Genomic DNA, 22,290 nt, shown 5'->3' with positions numbered 1-22,290 from the left:
AATTCTCACACACAATAATAATTTATGCTGGCGTTGTCTCACCTGCAGCGGGCATCTTGTGCGCGACGGTAGCGAGCAGCTCGCCGCCCCCCTTGCCCTGCGGTAGCACGGACGGGTAAATGAATAGCGCTGCTGACAATATCATCATTAAGAGGAATGCAGAGGGATGTTGCTGCCGGGTGTTGTGGTGATGATGGTTATGGTGTGAAGCACTTATGTTGGGTGTCACTGTCGGTGCAGCTTGCGAGTTCATTAATTCCTGGAATTTCTGAAGCTGTTCTGAAAGTTTTTTGTTGCTCTCTTCCAGAGTCGCAACTTGGAGCTTCAATCTCTCGTTTTCTCGGTAACTTAAGTTGATCCTGGAAATAGAAAGTTCAAATATTACGTTTGAAGATAAGCGATATTTTTTAGATGTTCCTTTTGTATCGAAATGAACTAGTTCCTATATAATTATAACAATTCAAGGTAAATAAATTTTTGACTGCATTAGCGACTGATATTTGGGAAAATGGCAGGGTTGATCTTGGAATTTTCAGGGCAAATAACAATGATTTAACAACACAGAAGTTTTAGAGTAGATAACAAGGAGCAGAAGCTGTTTAATTGTACGATGTAAATGCAAAATCGCTAAACATTATTTGAGCCGCACCAATTTGTACAGAACATTTGGTACTTACGATACAGTAAAAAATGCAAATAACTATTCTAAATCATATATTCTCAAATTGATAAATATTATCAATTCGTGTTCAATAACTGTTATAGAAATCATGCAAAATAAAGAATAACGAAAATGATTCCAACCGTAAACTAAACCTAAGACTTGCGCAAGACACTATAGTGTAAGAAAAGCAATTAGATTTGTACACGTCAGGGGACGGTAATGTTAATAATATACCCAGTCGAGAATACGACTCACTTTTCTTCAAGTTTATCCATGTATTCTTTCTTGCGCTTCCTCGAGTCCTGGGCTGAGATCTTATTCCTGATCTTGCGCTTGATGCGCTTCAGGTCGCGCTCCTGGCGCTTCGTAAGCGGGTAGTGCGAGGGTAGCTTCACGTTCTCCTTAGCCACCAGCTTCTGCTCCTCCTCTGCAATAATATATCACATATAGAATCAAATTTTTCTTATGTAACTACTCAAAAACATTCATTGAAACGAAACTTCAAACCGAACATTAAACTCAAATATTAAAACAATGTTTCTACCTAATAGCTTTAATGCTACAAGATTGTAATGCTACGATCGACTCAGCAAGACATGTTTAAACCTCATTTCCATGATGACTGTTTTCAGCAATCATAAGCACATTTGTTACAAACTATAGACTACTTAAAAAAAATCCTCCAATGTTTCGTTTCAACGTGGCAATGTATTTTTTGTCGAATTCTTTCGGATCTGAAGAAGGATCGAAATAAATGTGTGCAGCGCTAATTCTATTTCATCAGTGATAACTGTACGTAATTTAGTAATTTGAACCTATGATTCAAATGCGACACCTGACAGAAAAAATAACATAAATTAACACTAAAATTCAAATTCTACGATCGTGTCGAAATTTAACTAAAATAAAATAAAATATTTCAACTGTGTATATGACAATAATATTTCTAAGAGACAGATAAAAATTTACGAGCATCAAATAAAAAATATCTTCCGAGTTAAAATCAGTCCTAATGTGATTCAAAGAGGTCAAGAATTCACTAAAATTATACACGAAACAGTTATAAACATTTTTTTTCAGCTCGATACGTAACAACAATAAGCACGCAATTCAGAATACAACTTTGATGTACAAGAACTTTTAAATGGCATCTTCACCACGCCTATGCGAGGCTTACGCCTAAAAAATGCGTGACAGTTCAATAGTTGAAAAGCCCTCACGATTACGAGAGTGAACAGGGAAGGAGTGAAGCTCAGCGCGAGCAGAGATAACGGAGACGCTTTAGAACCACCGGCTGCTGTTCGAGCGACCGCTGGCCATGCACGACGAACGACGGACGCAGCGGCAACCGCGACAAATGTGCGTGAACATGTTAAGGTTGATGACCTACGGCAGTGCTGTACAATGTACATCTCTACACCGGCGGTACTGTACAAACTACATCTTTTACCACAACGGCGGTACTGCACAATGTACATCTCCACAATGGCGGTACTGTACAAACTACATTTTTACCACAACGGCGGTACTGTACAACATACATCACCACTGCGACGGTACTGTACAATGTACATCTCCACTGCGGCGGTACAGTACAAGCTACATCTTTATTACACAAGCGGAACAAGCTCGTCGATGGTTTCAAGTGAAGAGGCTTCAACGACACTGTTTCCAATAGCAATAGATTCTCCATAAAATTATTGCATACATCGCTCGTGCGCGAGCTTTTCATGAGAGTTTGTTGCAGCTATAATGAGAACCTATTTGGTCATTTCAATAATAAGCAAGGAATCCATAACAACGCTTTTTTAATTCTGGATTTATCGGCAATTATTGATGTGGGCAATTTAATCCACAATTAATAATCTAAATTTTATAATATTCGTGCAAACGATGAGTACGTAGTTAGAACACCGTTTGTAGCAAACTGCGACATCTAGCGATTCATGGGTCGTTGACCAAATGGTTGACTTCAAACTGTACTAAAACAAGTCTCGTTGAATGTCAATGAGAATAATGCATAGGATGTACGTGCTAGGCGTACAAAACCATGCCTGGATATGTGGGATGGGCAAGGAGTATGAAGCAGTGCCTGGATATGTGGGATGGACAGGGAGTATGAAGCAGTGCCTGGATATGTGGGATGGACAAGGAGTATGAAGCAGTGCCTGGATATGTGGGATGGGCAAGGAGTATGAAGCAGTGCCTGGATATGTGGGATGGACAAGGATCACTGACCGAGTCGTTCGTGCGTAAGAAAGATCCTTGCTAATATGAAAAAATGAATGAATGTCTAAAGGTCTTAGTACAAGACCTTAAGACATTTTGAACCATCATGTTGAAAAATTGATACAAATAGCGGGTTTAGTTCATGGATAGTTGCATTGAGATAAAGAATGTCTTTTGATTAAATCACTTCACGCGGAGCAAAATTAAATAGACAAAAGCTTTAAAATATGCTACAATAATTTCCCGGAGATCAGCAGGGAATTCTAGAGAAGCTGATCAATATTAAAATCATATAAATTGTGAGACAAAAGAAGAGCAGCGAAGTGCGTGGTCCCGTACGCAGCGCACCTTCATTTACGCACGTAAGCGGTACACAGGGGACCGGTTCCGTGCTGTAGGCGCATAATAACGGTTCATCGGCGTATACCGCTACGCGGAGACGTATATATACGCAGTCCAGAACACGACATGGCGGCAACGCTCCAGCATCAACAGGTCATTACAGCATCAACAGGTCATTACAGCATCAACAGGTCATTACAGCTTCAACAGGTCATTACAGCATCAACAGGTCATTACAGCATCAACAGGTCATTACAGCATCAACAGGTCATTAAATGAACAAGAATTTAATATCATGTTTGCAAAAGTTAATGATTGAAAAATAAGCTTGCAAAAGTTGGTTATGTGCCAACGTCGAAAAATATTATAGTTGCAATCGGGTACGAAAGTTATGCGCAACCGATTAAGTTCATTAGGCAGTTGAGTGAACTATGACAAATATCCCATGCCGAGGCCAGTCATATTCTGAACAAGCTCGGACATGAATGAATTGCAATGATGCAATGCATGAGTGGGGACAAAATTTTAACGAATCAAGAATGAATCCCGTGTATAATCCCAAATCATAAAATTTAAAAATGCCGAGTGTTATAAATTGAATGGGAGTACAGTATAACATATGGGTTTCATATGCACGAGGCTCATATGGTCCGAAGAACATCAGAATATGAGCCTGGGACGCAAGTCCAATTAAATCTTTGACCACAGAATTTTCCGGCTCAGTAGGCCTACAGCTAGGAGATACCATCACTTCAGCGACAAACAAATTCTAATATCAATTATTTGAGAAAATATTCAGTAGATGAAATTTGTAACGATATCCGATGCTACTTTAGGTTCATTATGTGAAGTGATAATTAAAAGATTATGGAATAAATAATCAAAATTATAATTAGAAGAATATGGATGATTTTTATTACCGAGACTGCGACATCCGATCAAGCAATTAAGCGTGAAAAATAACTTTATGTCACCAAATGACATGAATCTGTAAATGAGGGCGCTGAAAAATGAATCAGAATTCATGAAGTTGTGCTTTTTTCCAAAGTAAACGAAAATAATTCATTTAAATAACGATGAATGAAAATAATCTAGAGTATTGATTCAAACAATTATAAAATGGAACAAGAAGGATGAATACGTATGCTCACTAATAATGATATTTAAATATATTCATGGAATTGATCAAAATGTTACATTCAAGATACGATAGACGGTCAAAAACTAAAAGCCAGCCATGTTTAATAGAAAGAATGGCATAAGATGAGACGAGAATATTCCAGAATTGGAACGTAGGGGAAAATGAGAGCACATCTCTGCCACGATGACCCGCATGGTTCAGTGCTGCATCAATGCACTTTCACACGCCATTTCAGAGGTCATGGTAATCGCAATGCTTGGCTGCATGGTCTTCTTATTGCGTAAATTCATCTCGTTAGAAACGAGCGCTTTGGTACAATGTAGTGCGTGCCCGCATACGATTTTTGGAAGTGTCGGGATATTCGGGCAATATATATACGAAAGATGATCGAAAACGATCGTGGGAAGTGTGGGGAAAAAAGTGCAACGCAGCGAATAACCGGGGACGATATTTGCGCATATATTCGTTCGTTTAGCAGAGGCAACGAAATTACAATTCTCTTTGTTTAAAAATGGCTCAAAAACCGAAATAAACAAGGTAGGACTAAAATCTTATACACGTAGCGGCCTCTCATATCGCAGGTTAATCTCCAAAAAAACTGCTTTCGAGCATCCAGATATTTGGAGGTAAGGTCTCGGCCGCACAGATCTCAATCTGATAAATGACGCAAAAACTCCTTTCTGAAGCCCCGGGAGCAGATTTATTTACGTAAGAATTCACCAGAAATAACAACAGGGTTTCTTTATCTGAGGATATTCTACGGGATTTATATTTACCATCAACGATACAATTTATCAGGACCATACTGAATAAACAACATTCGAATATCACATATACTTCATTCGAGTCCCAAATCAAGGTAATGTCTTATTCGAGATTTTGAATGTAGGTTGAACTTGTCGATAAAAGACAATCCAGAGCAATACAATAGCTTTTATACTGGATCAAGTTGGGTTTGCGAAGAAAAGCAGTACGAAGCACTGTTGTAAAACGGAATTTGACCGAAGGCAAGAACCAGCGCGGCAGTGAGAACCGGCTAAGTCGGCCTGCGGTGGACAAAAAAAGTTAATACTTTGGTCATGATAGTCAGAAGGTCACAAGGAACACTCCTTTGAAAACAGACATATAACGTAGGCTAGTGTTTTCATACATAACATGGATAACATGCTAACATACATACAGAAAATTCGTCAGAGGAAATGTATACTAAGTTAACACCACAACGACGTTTTGAACACGGCAAAAATTGACTACGGTATGCATTGATTTATGGCAAGTATACAAGCCACTATTCTAACCCGCACATTTGGTAGAAATTATCACTGCCGAGATAAGGTTAATTTCAAACCTTTGTAGAATTTTCCGAGATTTCTTATGTAAGTTGGGGGGGGGATTAATTTGTTTGCGTTTTATAGAGAGGCTATTAACGTAAGAGATATCACTGTCCGAGAACAGAAATGGTTCAATATAATTTATTCGACTTTGTTTCGATGAGATTGAATTAAATGACGTAGGAAACGATGATAGCAGAAATATATAAATGACGTTGAGTGTAAGAACACTAGACGACATAGTGAACCATTAAAAATTAAACAAGTAATTAAGGAAAATTGCAGTAGAAGATACACGCATATAAGAAATTCTCCCATCATACAAGGTGATGTAACAGCATACCAAAAAAAAAGAAGTAAACAATAATACAAAACAATAAAATATAATGATCAACAAATATCTAGCAAACAGGTAATTTTCGAATCGCCTGCAAATAAGATAGGAACAGCCAAAGAATTTGTGACATGTCATATCAACGCCAGCATTAGTACCTATGTTATGCTGTGTTCTCTATGCTGTGCTGTAAAAAATATACAGCAATATATAAATAATACTATAATAAATCCACACAATTCTATACAACAAGGTGGCGGGGGCTGGTGGACTGAGTGAAGTGAGGCTGGTGAGTGGAGTGAGGCTGGTGAGTGGAGTGAGGCTGGTGAGTGGAGTGAGGCTGGTGAGTGGAGTGAGGCTGGTGAGTGGTGTGAGGTGCACATGAAGAATTCAGTGGGTAATGTAGCAATAGACGGAAGTGATGTAGCATTAGACTGGAAAGCAAAATAGCAGTGGAAGGTCGAAAAAGTAACAATAGAAGCTGCACCAACAGCAAAAGAAACAGCAGCACCAGCAGCAAGTGAAGCCAAAGCAGAAGCAGGAGAAGCAGCAGCAGCAGCACAAGATGCAATAGCAGCAGCACAAGATGCAATAGCAGCAGCACAAGTAAGCAGCAGCAGCAGCACCAGCAGCACGAGAAGCCGCAGCAGCAGCACCAGCAGCACGAGAAGCAGCAGCAGCAGCAGCACGAGAAGCAGCAGCAGCAGCACCAGCAGCACGAGAAGCAGCAGCAGCAGCACGAGAAGCAGCAGCAGCAGCACGAGAAGCCGCCGCAGAAGCCGCAGCAGCACCAGCAGCAGCAGCAGCAGCAGCAGCAGCAGCAGCAGCAGCATTCCAGACAGAGATCATTGACCTACAGAGCTGCGGCGCTGAGCTCGGCACGCCAATGTCGCTCCTACGACGGGAGGCGTTAAAGGCGACGATTGAATGGCACAGAGTTTCCAGGTCTTCAAGTGGCTGAAGATGCCGACAAGCGAGTTAGGAAATTGCTTCTTGATTCTCAGCAGAAGAAAGACAATATAAAACACGTGCTCTTCAAAGAAATAATAGCGTCTTACAAGCGTCTTTTGAATTGGGTTATTTCATGGTGAGGAAAAAAAATCAAATTGTTCAGTTCACAGCGTAGTTGAAGAAAGCTCAATGGCTCAATGCAATGATATTGTGCCAAGACCGCAAATTTCTATAAGATCAGAAATCGCAGTTGCAACAAAGGTACTAATAGTAATTTAATGTTTACAATGACTAGAATATTTTCATCATGATTTTACTTCGAATTTTACCGTTTCAAATATTTCCCATTGTTTTTTCAAGGTTCACCAGAAGGAACTAAAGAATTGCAGAGCAAATCCTGGTAAACTGGTTAGAATGTAACCAAAATAGAGACGTGGATTACACGCGGATATGTGAAAATATTTTAATTATTATACAGAAGTTGTTGTTGTTAATAAATTTCGCTAAACTTTTATGTACTTGTGAAGTGCAAAAAGTAAGTAAATCTTTTTTAGATTGTATAGACGATGCATGATGAATGTCGCATTTCTTCGTCGAATGCTGTCATAACTTCGAGCTCGGCATTTTCATGCATGAACGCTATAGTCGCCACATAATTGTTCACTCAAGCAAGAAATTATTAGTTAATACAGAACTTTCACCGACCTCCCAAAGCATACTTGACGAATGGAAACTCCGTGTTCATTTAATTGCATAAAATACGAAGGTATAATCAGTGGTTGGTTACCATACTTGGGAAACTATCCAACAAGGAGTAATTAATAAATTTTTCCTGGATAATGGAAGGATAACAGTTTCAATTAAGCACTAAATATCAATGTTAACCATAGTCGTGGAAGGGGTAACACGCGTATTGTATCATAATGAATTGGGATAACAAAATGGGAGACTAAGCGTCACTGCCGTAGCAGATCATCAAACAAACGTCACAGCGTACGACCAACGACCCGCCGCGGCGGCGAAGAGAAAGCGACCTTCTTTAGCGCCGAGTCACCGCCGGCATCTCAGCGGTGTCTAGTCTAAATTCGGCACCATCATGACGATTTAATGTGTGAAATGTGTTCAGCACAATCACGCTTAGTTTTTTAAACTTAACCACGTCTCGACACGATATCTTGACACTGCATTATTGATTTTTTTTTGTAAATGTAATATTGACACTGTCGCATAATATGTTCAACACAATCACGTTTATGTTCATGGAATTTATCAACGGTCTTAACAACGTTTCAAGATGAATCAAAGAAATAGAATCGCATGTCTTCAAATTCGGTTTTGTTTTACGGTGAGTCATCGTGTACTGAAGAGTAATATGATTTCATTTCATTGTTATGACGTCTTATTTATCTCGTACCTTAAGTAATGTTATAAGTGATGAAGTGCACGTCAGTTTCCTTATACATTTGAACGTATTCTTCAAACTATAAAAGTATTGAAGAAACGTATGAATAGCATTAGCTTTCATAACAAACGCAGAACCTATAACAAATGAGACCGGCATGAGAATCTACACAAAAGCTCGATGACAAGACAGAGACTTAACCAAATAATTGGTATAATATAATAGTCGAGATTAAAAGCTCGAGTCACTGCAACAACGAACTGCGGTTATCGCGGGAAAGTCGCAGAGAACGTGGGTGTGGGAGCATTAATGAGAGAGCCTGCGCTGGAACGAGGTTCTTCAGTCAGGGAAATTCCTTCTGCATTGTGTGTCTGTATACTGTGACAATCAGTTTATTAGAGCGCCTACATACTGCAGCGTTCCGTTTAAAGCGTCAAATATACTACAGCAATCAGTTTAGCGCGTCTATATATTGCAGCAATCAGGTCAGCGCCTGCGTTTGCATGCAGCAGCAATCAGTTTAGCGCGTATATGTACGGCAGTAAGCAATTAAGCGCGTATCTATATACGGCGACAACAAATTTATCGTATATGTACAGCAGCAATCATTTTGGTGCGCATGTAGAGAAGTTGTGATTTTTAAATATAGCAGCAAAATTAAAATATTTTTAACATCTGGGTCATTATGGCGTGTTTTTTTTGGCATCAATACAGAATCCAAATGCAGGTTTACTGACAATTACAGAAGAACCCAACCCTAATTGAGAAAAGGAGCACAGCTAAATCCGATATTAGTAATCGATTTTTAAGTTACGCAGAAATTTTGGAAGCGGCAGAAGCTTAAGGTCTTCTCGCAACCAAGCATGAAATGCGTTAGACACAATTTGTAATCCATTGTAGGAATCCCAGTGAACAATAGGCCTGAAAATTTTATTTTAGTGTGGAATAGAAATACTGGGTAATTCTAGCAAGAGCAACCAAGGCACGTACCCATAGAAGGTTCAAGCCCCTTTGGTGAGTCACAAAAACATCGCCGTTATAACAGTACGTGCAGTGACGCTGGTATACAGGAACGCTCAGTACAGCATCAGCGGTGACCCGCAAGAATCGTGTTGGTAACAATATCATTGCAAGCAGAAATGTAAATCTAGGGCAAAGAAAATAGAAAAGCCACTAGCTCTGTTTTCTTTCAGAAGAACAGAGAGAAGTTGACGCGTCACGAGCCCCAGCTACTTCGCTTGGCAATTGTGCGTCTGGAAAAACAATCGTCCAGCGTTTCTTTTCCACTACCCAGAGCAACTTCGAGCTCTGAAAAAACCAAAGCATTCCTCCTATATAGGAAATTTTTTCCTTTTACCATATAATACTACAGACTGAGATTCCTTGCCTAGAAGAGGAATAATTTCGAAGTAACAGAGGCAGGTATATGATGCGCATATTTCCTTCAACGTACACGCCAGCTTTCACAAATTCACTATCACTTGATTTGTGATCTGCATATAACTTTGTAAACAAATGAGAGAACTTGTTTGTCTTGTCATAGGCTCGCGTTTTTTTGATGCTCCAGAAACTTTAAGATAAAGATATTTTTACGCATATATAGTGTGACAATAAGAGGCTAATGATTTGTTTTGTGTTCGTTTTATGTACCAACTTTGAATTTTAAAAAATTCGGCTTGGTTAAGCTGTATGAATTAAAAAAAAAAAAAACTAGCATAGCGATATTGCTAGTTTTTTTTATTTTTTATCGCTATTTTGTCTTCATAACTTTTTTTTGTATTTATTTTTATCGCTATTTTGTCTTCATAACAAACTATGACGATTGTCCCACATCAACAAGTTTCATAAGTGTGCATGGGTTTTCATGGAGAACAGAACGCGTTTCAGAGAAATTCTCCACTGTTTTGAAACGGCTGAATAACAGTGGGAAAGTTTAGCAAACAGTGCCCACGCATCAAGACTTGGTGTCGCAGAATTGGCAACTCTTCCAAAAACCAGAGTAAATTTCTAAGTAAAATAACAAGATCAGTGAAATCAGTCAAGCGGTGAAAGTATGTTAAGTTCAAAATATAAACAAGTGTAAACATCAAATTCAACAAAATTCAGAGCCGGACTGTGAACATGCAAATAAATTTCCGGGGATAATCCCTGCAATAATTTCTCAGGAAATGAACTTCACACATGAACGCAGATGCGATAATTTCTCGTAAAACACGACATGTGAGAATCAATGAGTATTTACGAATGAGAACGAGCGGCTGGTTGTTCTTAGGTCGCTCCATGTCGTCCGAGTCAAGAATATGTGATAATAAATGAGTATTTACCAGTGAGAACGAGCGGCTGGTTGTTCTTGGGCAGCTCCATGTCGTCCGAGTCAGGAATATGTGATAATAAATGATTATTGGCGGCTGGTTGTTCTTAGGCAGCTCCATGTCGTCCGAGTCAGGAATATGTGATAATAAATGATTATTGGCGGCTGGTTGTTCTTAGGCAGCTCCATGTCGTCCGAGTCACGAATATGTGATAATAAATGATTATTTACCAGTGAGAACGAGCGGCTGGTTGTTCTTGGGCAGCTCCATGTCGTCGTCCGAGTCGAGACTCTCCTCCTTGGGAGTGGCCACGAGGCTGGCGAAACCCTCAGACTTGTCGGATGACAGGCACATGTTCTTCAGTATAGACACGCAACCTCCGGGGCGTGACATGCCCGTTAAGCCTGGATATCGAAATAGGATTAATATAATAAATTGGCTCATGATTATTATTAATAGAATCATCTTTTTTTTGCGGTTACCATTTTAATTGGATAAAAAAAACACACAAAACCGCTTACCGGCGATGCCGATGGTGCGAGGCCTGTTTGAAGTGACGAAAGAGTTGCTAGCGCCAGTAACGGAATTTGCAACAGAAGTTGTATTGGTGCGCAAAATTGTAGCCCCCGTTGTTGAAGACGTTGACAGAGCACGCACTCCCGAGGCGCTAGTGATGTTTCCATTTCTATTGGACACAATCTTGATAGTGCGCAACTGAAAAGTCGAAATAAAAGTTTCACTTTTCTCACACCAGAAGTTTGTTTGGCATGTTTTTTTTTGATGAATGAAGCACGTACCCGATAATATCAAGATTAATCGCGATCACAGCTTAAAGCTCGTCTTATTTGTAAACGAGTTTAGCGCTGTAGAATTTTGTAGACTTAAAGTTATTTCTCGCAAATAAAACGACTATAGGAAAGTTGACCTGAAATATTTAGAAAAATGCGTTTTTATCGCTGCAAGCATATAAAGGCGTTAAAATTCTTCAGTTATAATGCATTAATAACTTGACGCATACAGATCCGCAGCTCAAAAACCTAGAAACATTTAAACGAATATTATACACGAAAACAAATAGAAATTTCACATAAGTACGTAATACTCAAATATGCAGAGAACTTAACGATGTCGATAAGCAGCTAAGTTATGATGTGCACCGAGAGTGGTGATAATACGCACTTGCATGTCAAGTCAATTGAATAAGATGCAAACAATTGCAGTGACAATTGGCTACTTATAATAGAGACTTTCCTTTTATATTTCCGTATAGTCGACTTGAAAGCCGATAATAAAATTTTTCAATAAGAATACATTATAAAAAGAGATAAGATTGGGATAAGATTAAGATAAAGCACATATTGGTATAAGATATTCCATGGGCGTGCTTACCTTTTCCATGGTTTTAGGATCGAATGGAACAAGGATGTTTTGTCCGCTTTTGACGATTTTGCCGGCAGGTAGACCAGATACGACGCCCCTCTGAGCAAAGATGATCTGCTGGCCGTTAGCAGTTGTGAAACGCGCGGCATTGCCGGTGTTGAAGCGACCGTTACCGCTGGAAACGGTGACCGTTTTGAAAACCTGCGCCCCATTCGCGATGCTCGTGTTACCGATTATTTCTCCGGATGGTGAAATGACTGCAACCTGTTTAGGAGCCTGGTTGAGGGCAGTGCCAATAACGGTGCAGTTTGTGCCGCTATTGTTGCTGCTGCTAATCACCTTTCCAAGAGTATGTTTTCGACTGACGCTGATAACTGCAGGTGATTTGATGATACCTGAGGTTTTGTTGACACCGCTCAGCGTTACGACGGAAGGAGAAGGCGAACTTTTAGGAGATAGTTTTGCGTTAGCGTTATTCTTGACGGAGTTATCGTTGATTTTGGTCACGAATTGCGACCTGTTGATGATCGTTGGAGTGACCCTGTTGATAACAGGATTTATATTGTTGTTCTTGATAGCATTTGGTGTGGTGGTGAGAATAGTGATAGGCTTGCCACTGATGGTGTTGATATTGTCGACGATTGTGGCATTGTTGCTGTTTGTGGTTGTGAATGTGTACCTGGGTCGCTTCTGAGTGACGAACTGAGGGGACGCCGAGGATGACGTCGACTGAATTATGTTATCTGTAGGATAAATGCAGAAAACATTTCCAGTTATAGTAAATAAAGATAGTTAACATTACGCTTTTTTTAAATAGTTTGGCAAATGTCTTTGCTATGTGAAAGTTTGATTGAAGACCAGAGAATCCTTTTGCAATTTTGAAACATTTAGCAATTTCTATTACTTGAATGATAGCCCAGAAGAGATATTGTTGGTGCCGAGCTCCAAACTAGTGAAGCTTCATAAACGTCAAAAGATGGCGATGCCATAGAGATAAGGCTCACTACAATCTAGAGATAAGGTTCCCTATGATCTAGAAATGAAAACTTCCCGCTTACTATATATTATGGTGACTGCAAACAGACGACCGAGTAATTGAGCATTGATGACTTTTTGACTATAAAATTATTCGACTACAAGTCAACGGAACTTGAATATTATCTTATTATTTTTTCAATGATTGGCGTAGTAAGATCTTTAACCGTTGCCTATTAAACATAGAGAACGAACTTCTTAGCGATTTGTCAGTAACTGATGACGGGTAGACTTCCGAAGACAAGGTTAGCCCTACCAGCACAAATAATCGACGATGACTTCACCAAATAATTGTTCAGATGAGATTTACCCATTCCAAATCCTTCCAAACTGAGTACAAACACCGGGGTATATATTGAAAGTCAATGCTGCCGGCTTGAAATATTTTTTTGTTGATTTTGATTCCTAAATGTTCACGTATGTTATTTCTGATTTCAAAATTAGACCCACATCGGCTAATTTAATATAATATCCATTTTACTATTTCAATACTTTGTCACACAAGCGCGATCATACAAACGTATTTATGTATATTTCACTCACTTTTGATCAAGGAAGGAGTTGCATTGCGGGTGATGTTGGGGTGGCTGTGAGTGGGGCTGGTGGAGGGGGAGAGGTGAGGTGGTGTGATGTGTGATGATGGAGCTGGGGACAGGGTGGCGCTGCTGCTTCTGCTGTACTGCGATGAAGGACTCGATGATGGAGGTGATGCTGACCAGCCTCGCTCACGGTCTAGTGAGAGCTGCACGAGAAATATTCATGTCTCACAGTTTTTCCTAATTTAATTACAATCCAATAACTTATGTAAATTATTAACACGTCTTGACGTTGTGCCTTTTGGTAACAGGATAATTATGGTGTGCCGTATTATTAGTCATCATTATATTATAATGCTTTTATATAGTCTTCATTACATAGTACGAAACTCACGCGGTGTTCCAAGGCACATTCAGGAGGAGAAGATTCCCCGGCCGACACCCCCGAGTCCCAGGACTCGTTTGATGAGGCGGGCGACAGATCAGGTTTAGGATCCCCTCGAAGAGCAGGCAGGCCAATTGAGGAAGGTGCGACAGCAGCCATCTCGGCCGATAGCTCCTTCGCTCTGCACGCGCTCAAAACTTCGTCGAATTCGTCAGAGTTTTTGATGGCATCGCCGTAAAGGTCCTCCGTAGACATGATCTCGCCGTAATCAAGAGACGTGTCGTTGGCGCAAGCGTTATTTTGATCCATGAAATTTGGAAATTCGGAAATGAAGTCCGACTTGTCGTTGATGTAGTTTTCAACGCCTTTCTGGTCATTGAGAAGTTCAGGGAAAAAGGTAGGAGTATGAATAGGTGAGGAGGCAAGGTCAAAATTCAAGTCGCTTTTGGTGTCAAGCAAAGAGAAGAGATCCTGTTCATCCCCCAGGATATTGGAAGGGAACAGCGAACCGATGCTGTCGTTTTCCATGTTCATGTCGTCCTGCAACGAAAGAATTAGGAAGTTATGAGAAAATTCAATTCAAACGACAATGAGGCAGCTAGAATTAAACCCAAATAGAAATACTTATTTTAAACAGTAATAGTAACGAAGTGATGCAAAAATTTTGAACGATAACTGTGTACACAAAGGCATATATGTTCCGATTAGTTATACCTTAATAGAAAATTTCTTCAAAGCGGTGATACGATGAGAACAATTCCTTTCCAAATGCATAAGCGTACAAATGATTAAGTTTGAAATTACATGGAAACTGTTTAACTTAAATGATATTCATAATAGGAGAAAACTCACGACGATCTTTAAAATCGAAGAATGCGGCTTAACTTCAAGAGAAGTCCCAGTAGAACGAAATCTGCTATGCTTTCTAACATTGGACGAGTGTGCCAACCGAGACGAGAGGGCGAGGAAAGCCTACAAGTGCGGCTTTAGAATTCCGGTGACCGCCTTGAGTTCCGACTATGCAAATTACCTATAGTTATGCAGCGTCTATACACATTACAGAAGGAGTCATGAAACGGCAGCAAGTCGTGCTAATTCAATCCGAACAAAAGAGAGAAAACATAAGTTCAATGAAAACCTATTTAACAATGTGGTTTTCAAGCTATTGTGTGGTCATTTTCTCTGCTTAGAACTTGGGCTACAATGGCTGATAGCGGTTACTATAATGAACCGCGATTACATACTTGAAAGTAACTTCACAGACGTATATAATCACATTTCAGGCAAGGACCAGTTTACACGTTTTTTCGGAAGTTGAGTTATTGTCAGCCTTTGGAGTTAATCAAACTTGCAGCTAAGGCAATTAAAGAGCATCCAGACCAATGTTAAACGTTGAAGATCTACTAATTCTCGCAGAGCATCATGAAACAAGCCAAATTACATAATAACTTCTATATATCGCGTGTAGTGAACGGGAAGAAGGTACAGTGAGAAATGTGCATTCAAAGTCTGAATGTGAACCAAACATATATACTCCTTAATTTATAGCCGTTTGATTCGTCGTATAAAAATGCTATTGATTACTTACATTTTTCGTCAAGCCAGACAACGTAAAGAAAGAATAAAAAACAAAAATTACTTCCAAGGTTCGATGCAAAACAAATCGATTGGGTTTCTGGTAGTGTAGCAGTCGCAAGCTTCGGGGAAAATAACCGGTCATGTATTTTTTTTGTACGCAGTGAGAGACTTGGCGACCGAAGCTTAAATGCCACAAACGTAACCGGATTTCCAGGACCATGGCTGACGTCACAAATGTGACGTAGAAACGCAAAATACACCTCGCTTTCAAAACATGAGGTACACTAAAAAATAGGATTGTATCAAATAGAATATTTAAGCTAACTGTTGCCGAAAAAGTGGGCATACATGAGAGTAGTGGTTGTTCAAATTCAAATATAGTCTTAGTTAGAATTAATGTATTTCAAGAATAAAGTACCAAGGTCAATTAGCAACATAAGTACTTCATGTATCTTCTCCGTATGCCTTCGCCAAAATCTTTAGCTCCCGTTGAAGAGGTTCAGGGACGAGAGGCCGATAACGAGATAAGAAAATCACAAAATGATATGTCCAGCCCGCCCAGCAATACACACTAGTCTGCTGAAGATATGGGCTTCTCGGACGCTATAATATCTAGAACGTTTGTAAAGCTAATAATATAATACCACGACGATAACGTTCTCAAGCGCAGTTAATTTTCGGCAACTCCTTTACGTATATAATTGAAAAGTTGTGTTATGCATTCTCAAATTAACTTGAAACAAACGCTATACGTGAAATTGTGAAGAAAATATATTTACAAATTTCATAATCCACCAGAAGCACAAGACTAACCCTACTTGAATGGAAATGCAATTTTAAACTTGAAATTATAAATTTCAACGAAAAACGTAAATATTTTGGGCATAAAAAATTTAAATCCAAGCTAGCACAAGTAAATGCATAATATATAATCATTTATGCTAATATTAAATGATTTTGAAATTAATTATGATAAGTGGTTGCTCAATTATATGGGTCAGTAGAGCGGAGATAGGCTAAGTGAACTGAATTAGTGCTATGAATGAGAGGAACGTGATTGGACCATATTAACAATTGACATGTACACGAGTATAGTGTACATGTCGAGAGTGGACTAACGACGAGCATTTGTGCGTGTTCACACGCTGGCCTGTGACACAGCATCAGATAAGGCCTTCTCTCGAACACTACCCTAATTGCGATGTAGCAAATACAGAGGAAACTGTATTAATTTTTACACTAAATAATTAATAATTGGCAGAAAATCCATGGTTTTAACATTCAACAATATCAGCAGTAAACAATTTTCTACTTTCAGAGACGAAATATCTTGCCTCCGAATAATGCATACTCATGTTATTGATATTACTCAAAGTGGTTTGTTCAGTTATCAAACTGAGTGTCGAAAAGCATATCATTTCGGTGTCGGGGCAACAAATACTTTCAAAAGCTCTAATTTTATTTCTCGAGCGTGATAGGGGGATCCATTATCTATATACAATAAGCAAATGATTGTTTAATAGAGTCATGGAAACGTAGCCTCAAATCTATACAAACAGAGGAACGAAGGGTGTTTCTGTTTAGGCGAAAATTTCGATTCAATATCTTAATAACGAGCCCGCTAAATGGTCAAAGGAGGTCCGTCAATGGATTAAGATTCAGTTGCATAACTAAAATTCAATTGAGATCAAATTATGAAGAAGATTCAGACGACGTGTATAAGGAATTTACCACATTTATGGGCGGTGTTTGCGATATACGATCACAACTGAAGATCTGATCCGCTGCTACAGATTTTAGGACTTCATTTAGCGGCAGCCCGCATGCCATCTCGGCGAGAGTTCAGTCAATGAAACCCGCATCATAGACAAGGGGAGTTGGTTCATTATGGTGAAGCATTAGCGAGCTGAAACGTGGAATAACTGGCAGAAATACTGATAAAAGATGAACTGATAAATCGGGTGGAAAACACATTGCTCTATAGCATGGAGGCAAATTAAAGAAAGCTTTCAGTCAGAGAGCAAATTTTTCTTAAAAAAAACTGAAATCGATATGAAAATTTATTTTCAGAAATTTCACTGATATTTATCATAGTAGTAGACCCAATGCCAAAAATAACCAGCAAGTAGGGCATTGGGATTCGGTAAAACAATAGTCCATGACTGATCGTCTACCAAACTAGGTAGGCTCCGTGTATCAGAGTCAGCAACAAAATTTTTTAGTGACCAATTTTTAGAGCAATTTACGAGTAAGTAAGACTAAGCTTTAAGCAAGACTGGTAAATATATTCATCAATTTAAAGCAAGCGGCCGTCGCGCTTTGGCGGCGCCTACAGGATACTCCGGGTACTGGTATCCTGTATACTTTCCTGCGCCATGGAGGTTCGTAGCAGGATACTGCGGGTACCCACTGGTATCCTGTATACGGTCCTGCGCCATGGAGGTACGTAGCAGAATAACGCGGGTACTGGTATTTTCCATACAGTCCTGCGCCGTGGAGGTGGGTATCATGATACTGCAGGTACTGGTATCCTGTATACGTGAGCTGAGGGCATGCATCATCGGATGCTTGAAATTGAACCCGCGAAAAAAGTACCAAAAATATTGAGCGTAGAAACGTGACCGCGGACTAACAAAGTAAAGTAAAAATTAAGTAGTGTAAGTATAAAATAGAGGAAAATAGTCCAGGAGGAAAGTAGGAGGAGTTTAGAGACTAAAAGAAAAAAGCTCTAAAAGAAATAATCCCGAGGGCCGAAAAAATTATAAGACGTAAGAAATTCAGAGCAATTCAAGGCTTCGTCCGGTCATGATCAAAAATACATCTGTGATAACGTAATATAATGCGTTTATATCAGCAGAATCATTCGTACAAAATATAATAAAGAATGAAAGATGTGATAATAACACTCAATATAGTATTAATATATTATAAAATCTAAGTATTATATATATCACTACTAATAATAATTAAAAACACAATATAATCATGTAAGTTACAACGAGTTAGTCAGTACAAAATATAAATAAGAATGTGCGGGTAAGTAATGATAATCACAGTAGAGGGGTAAGTGTGGATGTGAATGGGTCGCCGTCTGGCGTAGCGCTCAAAGGTTCTCTGTTTAGCTCGTCACACAACGTCGGCCGCCCCTCAGATGAATCCTCTGTGCCAGTTCCCTGCTGCCACTACCATCCAACAGTCAGTTCCTGACCTTCTCAACCCTCCCCTTACTCCTGTAGTCCGACGACAACAAACCCTCGGACGCTGCTTGAACTCCAAACAAACAAACACTGTAAATTTTCAATTATTTACATTTTTTGTGTCAATCTTCAAAGAGTGGCTTCAGTTTGGAAGCCACTATCTAAAAAGTAATCATAAATGTTGATATTCGAAATGAATTTCAGAAGAGGGGGAAAATAATTCCCAATGAAACTTATTCTATATAATATAATCAAGTAAATATGCGATGACGATGATTAAACACGGCGTCGAAGCAGTGTTGTCACATGGAAATTATTGAAGGATACTTCACATAACAATTATTCCAATCATAGTGTAGTGAAATTAATTTGATGTAAATCTAGTTATTGTGTGAATGAATTTATTAGATGCGTTACTGCTAAACCACTACGCCTGAACGCTGTTATTGTATCTTACACGAGCAGGCAAGGCGTGTGGTGCTGATAAATGCATGTATCCATGAGAAGTTGGATAAGTGAGTATTCCATCAGTGAGTGAACGGTGTCGCTGATAACAGCATTCAGTCTTATCAGGACAGCGCAGCAGCAGGTGTTGTCAGGGATTCGTATGAGACAAGACCTCAATTCTTGGGAAAAACAAACTGAAGTAATGAATAAATAAACTATGCACCTTTATGGCCCTACAATAATAACATTCAAGTTTCAATTAAATTTTTTCTTTACGAACAATCTATAAATATGCATACTTTTATTCAGGTTTTCGCTCTAAGTCTAATTACTTTTGACAGTCGCTCTTCACGAAGCATTGCTCATCTAAGTTCAACCACAAAAACCTATATGTGCAAATAACCTTTATTTTTGATTGAAAAACAGTTATGAAAGAGAAGGACAGAACATATATGAAAGAATAATGCGAAACTACTAGTAAAGCATCGATGCGGTACATGCACGAGTGTAATTCACGAAACTTGGTACACGAAGCGCACTTAGAAAGATAAAGCAACGTGTGAGCGCGGGATAAAAGATGGGAAATTACATGTAACTGAAGAGTCCCGTGGGAAAGCGTATTGTGGGATTATCGTTCATAAAAAGTAAGATAAAGAAGATGAATTTAGCAAGGTCTCGTGTTTTAGAGATACTATAGAGTAAAGTAAATAATCGTTTTTTACTATTTCATCGCCATAAGTGTTTTGTGCCAATTTACCGAGCGGAGTAAGTATTTAAATTTTGAATATTTAAAATAAATCTAAATCTGACATCTAAACAACACATTTAAAGAAGAAGAATCGAAATGAATGTGGTAGGGTCGACGGCTTATAAATTCGGAAGGCAGCAGGAGGGATCAAGTGTACGCTAAAATAGGAATGATTACATACAACATTCCATTAACTTATTTCCAAGAATAACATTAGTTAATACGTGTACAAAAAATCCCTCATTAGTTAAGCGTGCATCTCAGCATATTTTAAGTTTCATTATGAGAACAATTAAAATATGATACGGATTATACAACATTATATTCTTACGCATTCAACTGAAGTGCCTCGATCGTTACATGGTTTCAGAATAAAAATGAATTCTTGTGATAATATCGTGCATATTAAACTTGCCTCTATGTCCGCTCACAGTGATCATACTAATCAATTTTACCACCCGTGATATCCACTCCTGGTAGTAAATGCACTGCCCAAGTATGAATTTATGTACGTATAATATATACGATGGTAGCATGCAGGAGTGGCGTGGAGCTGGCGTTGGGTGCGAGGCAAGGGCGCTTGTACATGGACGGAATGAGAAGAAAGATATTGAGTGTTTAAAGAGTGATTGTGGAGTGAAGAATATTATTGACATGATATAAAAGCTGAGAAAAAAGGAGTGGGATTCCACAGCTGTTCATGGGCACTGGTATACGTAATATATTGAAAAAAAAATCGATTAGTCCGCGTTTAGTGGATCCAGACTCACTAAAACACGAGGACCTATAGTAGATAGTACAGAGGTAGTCTTTTTGCATTGAAACGGCCCACCAATAATAAGCAACTTAGAATAGTTCTTAAATTCTATAACACGTAGTTCTTATAATTTTAGTCTGATGGTACAATATAGTCCTAATGATTGGTTTAAAACAACGCGTGTATCCTATTCAAAACCGTACTTTTTTCAAGTGTTGCCGTACGGTTTGTGGGTGATGTGTAGGCATGTGATGTGTCAGTGAGAAAGATGCCCCACATATGTGATAGGCAGTTGATGGTGTGTGGTGTCAGTATAGTGAGTACAGCAGCTGCTCATTTCATCAGCAGATGTGGTTTGTACCCAACACTTGTGACTACACTGCACAAACTGACGTACCAGTGAAATGATCGAGCTCGAAATGATCAAGAATACCACCCTACACACGTGTTACATGATGGATAGAAAATGTGATGAGTAGGAAGTGCTGCATAAACACATAAAATCTTGCACGATAATAACACTGTGATCCTGTTTCACAACGTCAACAATATTATATGAATGTTCTGTACTCCCGTTTACTTAACTCGTTCTGTACTCCCGTTTAGCCTTAGTATTGTTAAACTTATTCTAGAAAATCAGGAGAAGAGGCAACAAAAAATCGGAAAATTCAAGTGTCTTCATACTCTGTTATCCGATTTTCACCGCTCAATTCGGTGAGAATGTCTCCAGAAACCACACGAAGTTTTACATGAAAGCAGAAAATTTCACGAATTTGTGCGCTGATTTCACAACGCAGGTTCGGTGAATCGCTAGAAAGCAAAGCGAAAATCTGGAACTGCAACAAAGACCTCAACACTTGCGAGTCTCGCGCGTTCCGTTAGCCACAAAGCATGTGATGGCGGCACCGAAAGCGTGACAAGCGGCGAACGCAGCGCGTCTGATGCCTGTTATTTTAGTAACTAGATTCTAACGCATTCTCCTAAGTTCAGACTGTTATTATCATATTATCGTTACACAATACGAAAGTTAGTTAGTTTAGTGACCCTAAGATTACTAGCGCTTCAGCTGCCAAGCTATCTCGCGCCGGCACAATACGAAAGTCAAATGGTGTTCCAAAGCTCATTCAAATAATTATCAATATCTATGACCAAAAATTCTTTTACTCCTTACGACTCTTAACGGGATTGAAAGGAAATATTCCAAGCTGGAAACATTTGAATACCGTGTTACATAAGAAGTCTTGAAACGTGAACAATCTAGTTTTCACGACAACATTTTAAAGAAGGTATCAAGTACGGTAACCAAAAAATAATGACTTCTATAAGAAATAAAAGACACGAAATTCAAAAAGCATGCCGACACGAATGTCAAGGTTCGTCAAAATAGACGAGAGGACCTCGACAAAATTTCAATTATTTATTAAAAATTATTCAGGTTTTATCAGAAGGAAGATCAAGACTGAGGATTGTTTCGACTACATAATATTAATTTCATTGATCGAGATAAAACACATGAAATTA

General features: G+C 39.1%; 1 protein-coding gene across 1 annotated transcript in view; it reads right to left on the bottom strand.

The window, feature by feature from the left end:
- The window catches only part of LOC108677630, a 39,273-nt gene that overhangs the window by 3,254 nt on the left and 13,729 nt on the right, over positions 1-22,290 (bottom strand). The window contains exons 2-8 of the mRNA XM_018165882.2: positions 14,052-14,582; positions 13,665-13,863; positions 12,096-12,829; positions 11,228-11,420; positions 10,937-11,110; positions 920-1,091; positions 43-359 (exon numbers count right to left, since the gene is read on the bottom strand). Coding sequence (XP_018021371.1) covers positions 43-359; positions 920-1,091; positions 10,937-11,110; positions 11,228-11,420; positions 12,096-12,829; positions 13,665-13,863; positions 14,052-14,582 — 2,320 coding nt within the window. The remainder of the gene's footprint in view (positions 1-42; positions 360-919; positions 1,092-10,936; positions 11,111-11,227; positions 11,421-12,095; positions 12,830-13,664; positions 13,864-14,051; positions 14,583-22,290) is intronic.

Source organism: Hyalella azteca, unplaced genomic scaffold (genome assembly GCF_000764305.2).
Source record: "Hyalella azteca isolate HAZT.00-mixed unplaced genomic scaffold, Hazt_2.0.2 contig5071, whole genome shotgun sequence".
Classification (NCBI taxonomy): Eukaryota; Metazoa; Arthropoda; class Malacostraca; order Amphipoda; family Hyalellidae; genus Hyalella; species Hyalella azteca.
This window is presented reverse-complemented; position numbering and strand designations above follow the sequence as displayed.